Genomic DNA, 14,238 nt, shown 5'->3' with positions numbered 1-14,238 from the left:
AAAAAAAAAAAAAATTAAAAAAAGAAAACCGATAAAGAAAAATATAAAAAGGAATATATATATATATATATTAGATAAACTATTTAGAAAACGTTAAAAAAGAAAACGGTAAAAGTTAAAAAAATTTAGCAGAAGAAGAGAAAAAAAAATTGAAAAAAAAAATTAAATTAACTGCAAGGCTAAAGAATCATGGGGAGAAAGCCATGACTTCTGTGCTTTGCTTTCTCCTCCTCTGGAATTCCGCTGTTCTCCTTGGTATTGAAACTGCACTCCTTGGTATTGAAACTGCACTCCTTGGTAGGTGAACTTGGTCCTGGCGGGGTTTCTTGTTGATCTTCTGGGGGAGGGGCCTGTTGTAGTGATTCTCAAGTGTCTTTGCCCCAGGCGGAGTTGCACCGCCCTTACTTGGGGCCGGGTTGCATAATCCGCTCGGGTTTGCAGGGTTTGCTTTCGGGAGCTTTTGTTCCCTAAGCGCTTTCCGTAGAGTTCCGTTGGGAGGGAATGAAGATGGCAGCCTCCCCGTCTCCGGCCTGGAGGAGCCGAGAGCCTGGGGCCCCACTCCTCAGTGCGCCCTCAGAGAACAGCGCCCAATTACTCCCGTCACCCTGGCCTCCGGCCGTGCTCAGAGCTGACCGAGCCTGCGACCGGTTCAAGGTAACGCCGAGCTGAGAGCTCACTCCTCGGCTCTGTCTCTGTAGCCGGCTTCCCCGTTCTAATACCTGTAAGCTCTGCGACACTCAGACACCCCCGATCCTTCTGTGACCCTGCGGGACCTGAGGCCCCGCTGACCCCGCCTGGGCTTCACCCCGCTTAAGCCTCTGGAGCGATGTCCCTCAGCGGAACAGACTTTTAAAAGTCCTGATTTTGTGCTCCGTTGCTCCGCCGCTTGCCGGGAGCCGGCCCCTCCCCATGCGGTCTATCTTCCTGTCACTTTGGATTCACTTCTCCGCCAGTCCTACCTTTCAGAAAGTGGTTTATTTTCTGTTTCTAGAATTGCTGTTCTTCTTCTCTTCGATCTCCCGTTGGATTTGTAGGTGTTTGAAATCTTTAGATAAGCTATCTAGCTGATCTCCCACTACCTGAAGTAGTCTCAGCCTGCTACTTCTCCGCCATCTTGACTCCTCCCCTATCTTATTTTTTAAACATTAAAAATACTCCTCAGATAATGATAAAGATAATCTTGATAAAAGGGCAAAGGAAACGATAATAAAAACTTTATTCCTAAAACCAGCTCACCTCCTGAAAACACTGGAAGAATTCATATATCATTCTGGGTATCTCAAAACATATTTAATCAAATATGAAAGAACAACCTTCAAACGTATTCCATATCAATGTGACTTATGAAGATCTCAATGTAATAAAAAGGTTTGTCTTTCTAAATTTAATCTTGTTTTTATTAATAGAACTTAGTTATAATAAAACAACACCATTTAGAGTAGCTGCACTGAAGTAGTCTAATATTTCACATAAAATATAATGAAATCCTATTTCATAAACAAGAGGAAACTATTTAAAATCTGGCACCAAACAACAAGGGTACTTGCAAGGATAATAGACAACTTAAAGAAAAAAATTTAGTAGTCTTTATTACCTACACAAAAAACATCTGATCTGTAGTATAACAAAAGCTTTATAATTTTATTGTTCTGATCTCACGTAAGCTTAAAAGTTAGACACTTAACATTATAATTCAAGACTTACCTCCTTACAAAATGTTCTAGGAACCATGATTTTCAGAATCCGTGTGAGTCTTAAAAAAAACACCTTGTCCACCACAGCTCGCTCTTTTTTCCCCTCTTTCTACATTAAAACAAAAAAATTAAGATATTTATAACAAGAAATATTAAAGAACCACATTTCACCTAAGTCAATAATAACAACTATCAAAATGGATATTGCATTTAGAGAGTACAAACTTGCACTGCTCTTCAAACATACTTTCAAGAAAATAAGATGTTATCAAAAACTAAATAAAGAAGTGAGAAGTTCTGGGGCCAAGCGAAAATCTGGGAGATGAATACTGCAAGCAGAAGAAACAGCAAGTGCAAAATGCCAAGGTATAAGCTCATTTAATTGCTTGAGAAGCAACAAAATGGCTGGTCTGACTGGAACTATAAGCAAGGGATGGTAGCAGAAGATGAATCAGAGAGACAGCTAAGAAATGTCAAGTACTTACTGACTGTTTATTATCCACTTCCTGATTAACAGCAGAATGTTTTTAAAATCCTGAACAGGAATTTTCCTGATAGTAATTACTGGAAACATTTAGATTCCTAGATTTAGCATTTAGCATTTCCAGTATGCAATCTACCAATTCACTCTCTCTTCTTCATAAACTCAAAGACAGACAAGGTTTCTTCACTCCTACAGCTCACATTCTAGCAGGATAAATACAGCTGAAAATAAACCAATAAGTTGTTACAGATACACTAGGCAGGGGCATGAGCAAAAGACTGATTCAGACAGGATGACAAGCCAGAGTTCTTTGGGGAGGTGATATTTAAGCTGAGACAAAAATAAAGTGAAGCCATGTGATAACCTCAGGGAAGGAAGGTAGTCAAGCACAGGAAACATCAAGCACAAAACCAAGTGTCGAGAGTAAATTTAGTGCACACACTGAAGAACAAGACAGTAGAACTGCTAAAATAAAGAGAATAAAAATGAGAGAAGCTGAAGAGGTTGACAGGACCTGCAAAAGACAGACCCTTGAAACCACAGTAAAGATTTAAAGTTTATTTAGTCAGTGTAGTGGGAAACTACCAGAGAAACTTAAGAGCAGTAATTAATCTTATCACCCTCAGACATTTCTTTTGAAGGAATAAGAAAAAGTGACATAACTTGGATATGTTAGAGGCTATTTACTTTATTACACCTGAACTGTTTAGAAGAACATACAGGAGAAACTTCTTGCAACAGGCAACAGACACGAGAAGGATGCGATCCCCCTATCGAGACCCTCCCCCAACTCCTATAATCACAATTCACTTATTTGTTAAATACTATGCACCTGATAAATACCCATGGTTTAGTAAATTCTATAATTAGATAAACTTTAGTGTAAGTTTTATCTAAGTTGAGGAACCTGACTAGGTTCCTTAGATAAATGACTAGTTTGTATACTGAATTAGAATAATAATAAGCTACCATCTATAGGTCACTTTGCTAAGTGCTTTATATTTATATGATCCTAACAGGCACTGAATGCATTACAGAATCATAGATCAAGAAGTCAGAAGGCATTGTGTGTGTAGAGTTAGATCAGAAGACTAAGGTAAGAATCAGTCTATCCTATAACTCTTGTAACAGAGTTCAGGTCTTTGAAACCTTATGAAGGTTGCAAACCTCATCCTACTGAATTAGAGGCCCAGTTATTTCAGTCACACATGCATGTGTTCCTTCATTCATTCAATAAATATTCCCAAGCACTCTTCCTTTTTTTTTTTTTTTTTTAAAGATTTTATTTATTTGTCAGAGAGAGAGAGAGTACACACAAGCAGGCAGAGAGGCAGGCAGAGAGAGAGGAGGAAGTAGGCTCCCTGCCGAGCAAGGAGCCCGATGCGGGACTCGATCCCAGGACCCCAGGATCATGACCTGAGCCGAAGGCAGTGGCTTAACCCACTGAGCCACCCAGGCGTCCCCCAAGCACTCTTCTGAATGACAGGAACACAGTCCCAGGCACTGTTTTGAATGACAGAAACACACCAGAAATTGAAACAGGCCAAAAGCACTACTCACAGTATATTTACTTCAGCCTATTTTCCTCAAGCCAAACGCTACAACTTCAACCAAAATCCCCCCTTTTAATTCCCCAAACCGAGAAAATACAGGAAGAAAATAAAGACAAGGCAACAGATACCAAGTACCTTTAAAAAAAAGAAAATTAAATTTCTACTTTCAAGTTTTTCCTATCACTGCCTTCCTACCTCACCTCACTGCACATGTAATGAACACCCTTGAATAGACTGAGTAATAATAAATAAAATGGCCACCTTCTGACTTAAACAGAGGATTACCTATTTCTAGCTTCTAGCTGCTTTCAAGAAATGATCTAGGGAAAACAATGAAGAAGGTTTAAAAAAAGTTATAAGAAAGTCACATTGAAGGAATTTAAAATATTAACTGCTACATGCTATGTAATTCTTCCTCCTCTTTTATTTCTATTCCTATTGTCATCACTTCTAAATCACAAACTGTCTGAAAGCCTGACTTGATTTCCATTACCTTTCAAGCCATGAAGGAATTGCAAATATGTTTCCTAAAGTCATTACAGCATATTCTGCAAAGAAACACCTGGACTAGAAGGCTGGCTCAGAAAGGATGAAGAAATACCATGACACTCTACCATTCCTGACACATAATAAAATTCATTATCTGAAACCAAATCTAAAGGAGAGTACCTACAGAGACAGTACATTTCATAAACACTACTAGCCTCTCCAATGAATTCATTTTAATTTCACAATTGACTTTCCTCTACCTGTGAACTTTCCAGTATTTCTTTAAAAATTTTTAAAAAACACTTTGAGAATATAAATTTAAAATATAAACTACAGAAAAAGCAAATCATTATATAAAGACCATTTAAATAGTTAAAGAAATACTGCAACCAGAAAATAATGTACCTAACATTCAGGAGGCAACAAGCTCAAAGGGAAAAGAGAAGTTCCTATTGATGTGTCAATCCACTTAGAAAGGTGAGATGAACTAGAATGGACTGAAAGAGACCTTTGAAACAACAAATAAAAAGCCATATGGCGCTGACAAGAGTATAAGCATTCCTGTACATTGCTGGAGAAAGTGTAAATCAACACAACTATTAGGTAGATTTATAATAGCACCTATCATCATGGTTTTTTAAAACTATTTTTCTTATTTATTTGAGAGAGAGAGAGAGCATGAGAGGAGAGAGGTTAGTGGGAGAAGCAGACTCCTTGCCAGGCAGGGAGCCCGATGTGGGACTCGGATCCCAGGACTCCAGGATCATGACCTGAGCCGAAGGCAGTTGCTTAACCAAGTGGGCCACCAGGTGCCTTATCAAAATGTAAAACGCACATAGACTGTAAAATAACTCAGCAAATTTACTTTAAGGTGCTTATCCTACTGGAATTCCTGCATATATGCCTAAATACATAAATGAAAAACATCTGCACACTATTTATACTATCATAAAAATCAAAAACCTAAATATGCATCTATAATGAAATTATGTAAACTATACAAAATTTATGAGATGAAAATTCTACACAATAAAAAAGGAAGCAGCTCCTATTTATACAACAGAATTCTGTCAAACCGTTAAACTGACTAGATCTACAGCTATCGACATAAACATTAACATAGGACCTAAAAAATATGCTGAAAGTAGAATGATACATACCATGATCAACTTATAAAAATTTAATAAGCAAAATAATTCTACCTATATGGTTTATGAAGATTGGGGCACCTGGATGGCTCAGTGGGTTAAGCATCTGCCTTAGGCTCAGGTCATGATCTCAGAGTCCTGGGATCAAGCCCCGCATCAGGCTCTCTGCTCAGTGGGGAGCCTGCTTCCCCCCTCTCTCTCTGCCTGCTTCTCTGCCTACTTGTGATCTCTTTCTCTCTGTCAAATAAATAAATAAAATCTTTAAAAAAATTATTCTAAAAGATATACAAACATACATACACCTCATCAGTATAAAATACGCACAGGAATGCTAAGTTCCCCATCTAAGTTTACAGTTCCCCAGCAGTGTTTATTTTGAATTTTATATCATGTATACTGCCATCAAAATTAAGTATTTTTAAATCCAGTCCACTACCTCTTTACATTACTAACTCTATTAAATCTTCCTCTCCTTCCTAAATCTCATGTCTTGTGAAAATTTTACCATCTCACCAAACATTATAAAAAAGTTCAATAAAAAAAATTCCCTTTTTATCTGTCTGCCCTCATAAATAACATATTAACTATAGAAAAATTAGAAAATTCTGATTAGCAAAAATAAGGAGCCTATACCTACCATTTAGAGATACCAACTGTTAATATCTGGCACATAATCCTACCAGATTTCATTTTAGCATATATGTGTATATGTGTATGTACATTCACTTCCTATAAATTCTGCAAATGTGCTATAAGTATACCATATTATATCTTGTTTTTGTCCAAAATTTAATCTAACCTAAAGTTATCTTGCTCACACTATGCAATAAGCAAATAAGTATATGCTAAAAGAAGCTGTACAAAAAATAGAATTAAAAAAATCACTGGGGCGCCTGGGTGGCTCAGTGGGTTAAGTCGCTGCCTTCAGCTCAGGTCATGATCTCAGGGTCCTGGGATCGAGTTCTGCATCAGGCTCTCTGCTCAGCAGGGAGCCTGCTTCCCCCTCTCTCTGCCTGCCTCTCTGTCTACTTGTGATCTCTGTCTGTCAAATAAATGAATAAAATCTTTTAAAAAAAAAATCACTGGATGAATTTGGTTGTACTGACAAGTTTTAATGATACCCTAGAACTTGAAGATTTGATAATATGCAGATGGTAGCTATAACTAAGATAATTAAGGTTTGATTACTCAGATATAATTTAGGTAAGAGAGATTATGAAGATGGAGATATGTCAGACAAGAAGAAAAGCATCCCTTGTCCCATTTTTCAAAGCCAGAGAAAAAGATCACAGAAACCAAAGAACAGCAATTTTCTTATCAATCTCCACGATATTCAGAGAACAGACATTATATGGAGGATGTAGAAAGATCTAAGAGACACTAAACACTGGAAGTTTCCTAGGAATAAGTCATGTCCAACTCATTCCATTTTCTTCTTGTTTAAGGATATTCACTGACATGTATACTCTAAGCTCCACAGGGGCAGGGACTTATATTTATATCTGCTATACACCCAGAGCCAAAACCAATAACTAGGCATTTAGGAGGGCTCGATCAGTATTTGTTGAGAGAATGACTTAATAAATGAATTAATAAATTACTCAAGGGTTTGATGTTTCTTATAAAATTACTGTGGTCCTTAATAAGAAATATGAACCAGATTTTGCTATGTTGGATATAATCATAACCAAATAAACCATAGCCAAAAATAAGCACTCAAACAAAATTAAGAGATGCCAGAGTCATTTCTTTGGTCCTTTACACAGTCAATATTATCAGCAATCGTGAGGAAAAAAGAGAAGGCCAATTTAAATTATGGATAATGCCTTCTACCTAACATACTAGATGCTAGAATTACATTCAAAATTACACTAACAGTACAGACATACTAGAGTATAGACTAATAGTACAGCTCCAATAAGCTGCCATATATAGGAATAAACTAATGTTTATTCAAAAGAAATCAAGTGAGTTACCATACGAAACAGCAATTCCACTCCGGGGTATATACCAAAAGAAATGAAAACACAGGTTCACACAAAAACCTGCATATGAATGTTCATAGCTGCCTTATTCATAATAGCCTAAAAATGAAAACAACCTAAATTTCCCTCAATTGACAGATGGATAAATGTGGTCAATTTATACAAAGGAATATTATTTGGTAATAAAAAGAAATGAGGTATTGATATACGCAACAACACAAATGAACCTTAAAAACATCATGCTAAGTTAAAGCCAGGGACAAAAGACCACATATTATCTGACTCTTTTTATAGAATATGTCTGAAGTAGGCAAATCATAGAAACAGAAAGCAGATTACTGGTTACTAAGGACTAGGAAAAGAGGGCAATAAGGAGTGATTTTTAATGGGCATGGAATTTCTTTTTGGGAAGATGAAAATCTTCTAAAATTAGTTAGCCACACAACTCTTTTGTGAATATACTAAAACCACTGAATTGTATTCTTAAATGGATAAATTTTATGGTCTTTGAACTACATCTCAGTAAAAGTCGTTATTAAAAAAGAAAGAAAGAGGGGCGCCTGGGTGACTCAGTGGGTTAAGCCTCTGCCTTCAGCTTAGGTCATGATCTCAGGATCCTGGGATGGAGCCCTACATCGGGCTCTCTGCTCGGCAGGGAGCCTGCTTCCTCCTCTCTCTCTCTGCTTGCCTCTCTGCCTACTTGTGATCTCTGTCAAATAAATAAATAAAATCTTTAAAAAAAAAAAGAAAGAAAGAAAGAAAGATATCAACTAATGAATACAGTTATAGGCAATCTGCCAACAGAGTTGTTCATCAGATACTTTAAGGTAATAATTTATAATAACTCAACTCAATGTAAACAGCAGTTAGGGCTAAAGAAATAAAAGCAATTTTAGGCTGAATTTCAGCAATATGGCTTTCATAACAAGATATTTGTAATAGTGCTGATGTGTTCCATCCTAGTCAGACCACATCTGGACAACTATGTTCTAGACTAAAAATAATGTCTAGTGAAAATAAGCAGTATAGGTCCAGAAAAATGTATACAGAATTGAAAAATGACTGGAAACCATGACAGATTAAGAAACACTTGAAAGGGGCGCCTGGGTGGCTCAGTGGGTTAAAGCCTCTGCCTTCGGCTCAGGTCATGATCCCAGGGTCCTGGGATCGAGCCCTGCATCGGGCTCTCTGCTCAGCGGGAAGCCTGTCTCCTCCTCCTCTCTCTCTGCCTACTTGTGATCTCTGTCTGTCAAATAAATAAATAAAATCTTTAAAAAAAAAAAGAAACACTTGAAGGAATGAGGGGCTGCTTAGCATGGAAAAAAAAAGACTCAGAAGATACAACTATCTTCAAACAATATGAGAGTCAATTAGAAAAAATAGAGCAGTCCTGTCCTATGTGGCTACAAAGACAACAATAGAATCAATCACTAAGAGGGCAGACGGGAAGATTAATCTCATCATGGGCTAGAACTAATACGGTAATGGTTGCCTCCTAGTGGTACTTCTTCATCAAATGAACAGATTCAAGTAAATACTAGAAGTCACCTATCAAGGAATCCTATTTCAAAAAGAACTGCTATAATACACAGTGGAGTAAAGATAATAATAGTTAAGTTCCCTTCTAATTCTAAAATTATGATTCAAAATTATGTAACAAGGAGCACTTGGGTGGCTTAGTATATTGAGCCTCTGACTCTTGGTTTCAGCTCATGTCATGATCTCATGGGTCTGGGATTGAGCCCCTAGGGGGCTTTGCACTCAGTGAGGGAGGCTGCTTGAAGATTCTCTCCCTCTGCTCCCCCACCATGCTCACGCATGGGCTCTTTTCTATCTCTAAAATAAATAAATAAAACTTCAAAATTATGTAACAAAATAAATAAAATAAATACATGAAATCCCAAAGAGACAAGTACTTAAAATTTTACCTCATTGTTCTGTAATGGTGGTTTTCCATTTTTCTTACTGTAGAGAAAAGAAAAGAGAGCTTTATTTGCAAACTGTTCCCATCATAAAAATTATTTTAAGATATCAGAAGAATACACCAAATTCTCCAAGTGAATTCTTTCTTTTTCACATCATACAGAGATAGAATATATTAAATATAGGGCACCTGGGTGGCTCAGTTGGTTAGGCATCTGCCTTCAGCTCAGGTCATGATCCTGGGTCCTGGGATTGAGTCAGGCGTTGGGTTACCTGCTCAGGAGTGTGCTTCTCCCTTTGCCCCTCCCCCCACTCATGCTCACTCGCTCGCTCTCTCTCCCCCAAAAATAAGTAAAATCTTAAAAAAAAAGAATATATTAAATAAAATAATCCACTTGTCCCTTACTCAATATTATTTATAGAAAGTGCCTAATAAATATTAACTACTACTATATCAAGCATCAAATTAGTAATTTTTAATACACATACACTCATTTTACAAATTTCCCCAGGGAGAGGTGGAGTCTATTTCTCTATCTTTGAATCAAGGTTTGGCCATGTGAACTGCTTCAGTCAATGGGATATAGCAAACTGATGCAAGCAAGGGCTTGAAAAATGTGCATTGGGCCTTCTCTCTCTTGCTGCTGGGACTCTTCTCCTAGCCATGTGAGCAAGCCCAGGTTAGTAGCCTAAAGCAGGGAAGACCAGGTGTCATTCCACATTACAAATTTTAAAACTGGCTTGGTTAGTGGTATGGTTCATGCTACTCAAAGTGATTAATTTGGCAACTGTACCCAGGTCTGACCACTAATCCAGGTTACCTCCCTAAACAATGTAACAACCAGGCTTAGGTTCTTTTTATAACACACTACTGTAGCACCCTACGCTTCTATACAACATTGATATCATTTTAAATCTCCTGTTTGATTGATATTTCCTCCCAGTAAGTCAGTTTCATGAGATCAGGAGCTATTGCAGGTTGGTCTCTCCAAAATAAACATGAGGTAGTACCTGGGATACAAAATGTTTACTGGGGACTAACACCTATGAAATGAAGGCAAGGAAAGCTAAAACTGTGAAGCAGGCCCAGTAAAATTTCAATCAGGCAGGAAGCCCTATAGCAAGTATTGTCCATCAGAGTAGTCTGTGAAAGGCTGAAACAGCCAGATCTTTTTATCTTTATCTTGCTCAGTCTACAAACCCATGCTGCTCCAGGGAGGTCATGAGCTCAGGGAAGGTGGCTCTGCAGCTAAGGCAGACCTTAAGATGTGTCCAGAAAGGGTTACTTGGTGATCCAACTCCTTTCAGCTGGACAGTAGGCCCTTCTTTGAAGGAGAATCTGGGTAGCACAACTTCACGTCTACTCTTGGGGGCATATATTATTCAACCCTCTATGTTCAACACTTAGTTGAGCTCCAACAATCTGTAGAATGAACACTTCCAGTAATAAGATACCAGGGTCACTGAAAAAGGATAGAAAGCCAAACTTAATTACAATTCAGTAGATGCTCTTATTCTAAGAGTGCTTGGGTTTATTTTTTTTCTATTTTTAACTGCATTACAGGATTATTTATCTGTTTTAAAGTTTTTATGAGGTTGTAAAACTGTTTCAGAAAATTCCTTTATATATATTCAGGCATGTGCAGTTAATTATGAGCCCCTTTTATAAGGATTTCTGAATTCCTCTTTCTAAAGAATTCTTTAATGTTTTCCATGGATGTTCTCAACACTGAAGACATTAACTATATAAATATATATAGATCCTTTAGGATAAATTAGAACAGTATGCTAGAATCCTAATTATTGGGTTACATTTTTTTCACTGGAAATGTCATGCTAAAGACTGGAGAGAAGTTAATTTACTTCCAAAAACATGATCTACTAGTAAGTAGATTCAATTCTAACAAATATTCAGTATTTTTTTATCCTATGAAACTAAAAAAGCCTTGAAACAAACAAGACATGTCTTCTACTCTTGTGTATTCCTTCTGGCTACCGAAAAGATCAATTTATCAGCTAAATACATTAAAATAAAGGTATTCAACATGTTCAAAGTGTATTGTTGATTCGCACACTAATGGCAAGGTCATCTGTAATATCTACAACAATCATTACTCATCAGTTTTCTTGTTACACTTCAGGGCATAACAAAATTCATTTAAGGATAATACATATATTACATGTTAAATAAATTTTTTATAAAAAGAACTATATTTTCCCAAACAAAAAAAATTAGTAAGGAAAGTAGCACTGTTTTATATTTTAGAAAGTCTCATTAATGTCTGACTTAATAGAAGAAAACTGGGTTTTTTTATGAGAGTCTGAATTCTTTTTAATTATTGTGATAGAGATATGTAGTTGTAAAACAGGAGTATTTTCATAACTGTGGATATTCTTCCTTGATACTATAATGTCACAATGCAGTCTGAAACCCTATCAATGAACTTTGTATCTTATACAATAAAATCCATTGTTCTGTATTATATCACACTTCCAATTAATCTTTTGCCCACACAAAATTTTGTAATACGCATTAGTCTGTTGGAAAATAATGATTCAGGATGCCTAGGTGGCTCAGTCAGTTAAGTGTCTGCATTCTGCTCAGGTCATGATCCCAGGATCCTGAGACTGAGTCCCACATCAAGCTCCCTGCTCAGCAGGGGGTCTGCTTCTCCCCCTGCCTGCCACTCCCCTGCTTGTGCGCTCTTTGACAAATAATAGATAAAATCTTAAAAAGAAAAAAAAAGGAAAATAATGATTCACTGAGTTGTATAGTAGACTTTCCAAATGTAATATATTTTACTATGCAGTATTTTTTAGAATTACATTTGTCAATACTCCCACCTAGATCATCAGGAAACTCTTAACCATGGGGAAGCTATCAAGCTCATGGTAGCAGAGACAAGTTTTCCAAATTTTAATTATCACTTAAAAGCTTAAATTGGGGGCGCCTGGGTGGCTCAGTGGGTTAAGCCGCTGCCTTCGGCTCAGGTCATGATCTCAGGGTCCTGGGATCGAGCCCTGCATCGGGCTCTCTGCTTGGCAGGGAGCCTGCTTCCCTCCCTCTCTCTGCTTGCCTCTCTGTCTACTTGTGATCTCTCTCTGTCAAATAAATAAATAAAATATTAAAAAAAAATAAATAAAAATAAAAAAAATAAAAGCTTAAATTGTAACATCAGCAACAAACACTACTGTTTTTCCTCAAGGGCACTACAAGAGAATGTCTGCAATATTCAAGGCCAAATAACTACAGTGATTTAGTCATTCTTCCAAGTAAAAATGATGTTCCACAAAAAAAAAAAAAATAAAGTAAAAGGCTAGTTTCACTCAGAATTCAAACAACTACAAGTGCATACCCTCAAGACAACCTCTGCATTTTGGTATAATGCAAGAAGTGCTTTGTGCCAGCTTCTTTTTCTTTGGCAAACACATTATTAAAAAAAGACAAGACTAATAACCAACTATTTATTAAAAGTATAGGATGGGAGGAATTTACCCAAGAAATGAAAGATCAGGTTAACATTTGAAAATCAATCCATAATTCACCCATATTAACAGTCTAAAAAAAAAAACCGTATGATCATATCAGTAGATATACAGGAAAGGCTTTGACAAAATCTAACACCAATTCATCATAAAAACTCTTACCAAACAAGGAATAAAAAGAACTTCCTCAATCTGATAAAGGACATTAATAAAAACCTAAGCTATGGAGCACCTGGGTGGCTTAGCTGGTTAAGCATCTGCCTTTGGCTCAGGTCATGATCTCAGAGTCTTGGGACTGAGCCCCCGTCAGGCTCCCTGCTCTCCCTCTGCACCCACCCCCTACTCGAGCCCACACTCTTGCTCTCAAATAATCTTAAGGAAAAAAAAAAAAAAAAACCCTACAGCTATCATTGTATTTATTAATGAAATTCTAAGTCTCTGTGATCCAGAATATGGCAAAGATAGCAACTCTCACTACTTCTATTCAATACTATTATTGGAAAACACTGTGCAAAAAGGTAAGAAAAATAAAAGGCACACAGAATTGAAAGGACAAAGTAAAACTATCTTTATTGAAAATTCTATAAACATCTATATAGAAAATCCTAAGGCAGCTATCTATAAAAAAGCTAAGCAAGTTCAGCCAGGTTCTAGGATACAATATACAAATATCAATTGTATTTCTACATATAGGAAAAGAATAATTGGAAATTAGAATTTTATGCATATCATTTACAAAAGCACCCAAAACAGTAATTATTTTACAATAAACTTGGAAAGAAAAAGAAGATGTGTAAGGCCTATATGCTGAAAACTATAATACACTGCAGAGAAATCACTGATGATTAAATAGAGAGATATAACATGTTCACAGAAGACTCAATATTGTTAACATGTCAATTCTCCCCAAATTGATTTAGAAATTCAATGGAATCCCAATCAAAATCCCATCAGGCTTTTTTGCAGAGTAACAAGGTTATTTTAAAATTCATTTATAATTGCAAAGGACCTAGAATAATCCATACCTTTTGGGAAAAAACGAAGTCTAAAGAATTGTATCTCATTTCAAGGCTTATTATAAAGCTACAATAAACAAGAGTGTATGATACTAGAGTACAAATAAAGATGAAAGGAACAGAAGAGTTCAGAAACAGACCCACACATACACAGCTAACTCATTTAAGGCAAAGGTGCTAAGGCAATTCAATGGGCAGAGAATAATCTTTTTAGCAAATAGTACCAGATCAAGTGGGTGTGATACGTAAAAAAAAATTAACCTCAACACTTGCTGCACATCATATACAAAAAAAAATTGATTTGAAGTGGAATACAAACCTAAACGTAAGAGCTAAAACTATGAGAAAAAAGGAAACAGAAAAAAAAAAAACTGTAATCTTGAGTTAAACAAAGATTTGCTAAATTGGACTCACAGTATAAGCTGCACCAAAAAAAAAAAAAAAAAAAAAAAAAAAAAAA

General features: G+C 36.6%; 1 protein-coding gene across 3 annotated transcripts in view; it reads right to left on the bottom strand.

The window, feature by feature from the left end:
• LOC111143025 (ATP binding cassette subfamily D member 3) overlaps positions 1–14,238 on the bottom strand; it is an 84,600-nt gene that overhangs the window by 49,765 nt on the left and 20,597 nt on the right. For 2 of the 3 annotated variants that reach the window (XM_022496439.1, XM_022496440.1), the window contains exons 2-3: positions 9,282–9,318; positions 1,705–1,803 (exon numbers count right to left, since the gene is read on the bottom strand). In XM_022496439.1, coding sequence (XP_022352147.1) covers positions 1,705–1,803; positions 9,282–9,318 — 136 coding nt within the window. Of the gene's footprint in view, positions 1–1,704; positions 1,804–9,281; positions 9,319–14,238 lie in introns of those variants that run through there. The other variant, XM_022496441.1, reaches the window with a different exon arrangement.

This window comes from Enhydra lutris, unplaced genomic scaffold, assembly GCF_002288905.1.
Source record: "Enhydra lutris kenyoni isolate GAN:26980312 unplaced genomic scaffold, ASM228890v2 scaffoldscaffold9, whole genome shotgun sequence".
Taxonomy (NCBI): Eukaryota; Metazoa; Chordata; class Mammalia; order Carnivora; family Mustelidae; genus Enhydra; species Enhydra lutris.
This window is presented reverse-complemented; position numbering and strand designations above follow the sequence as displayed.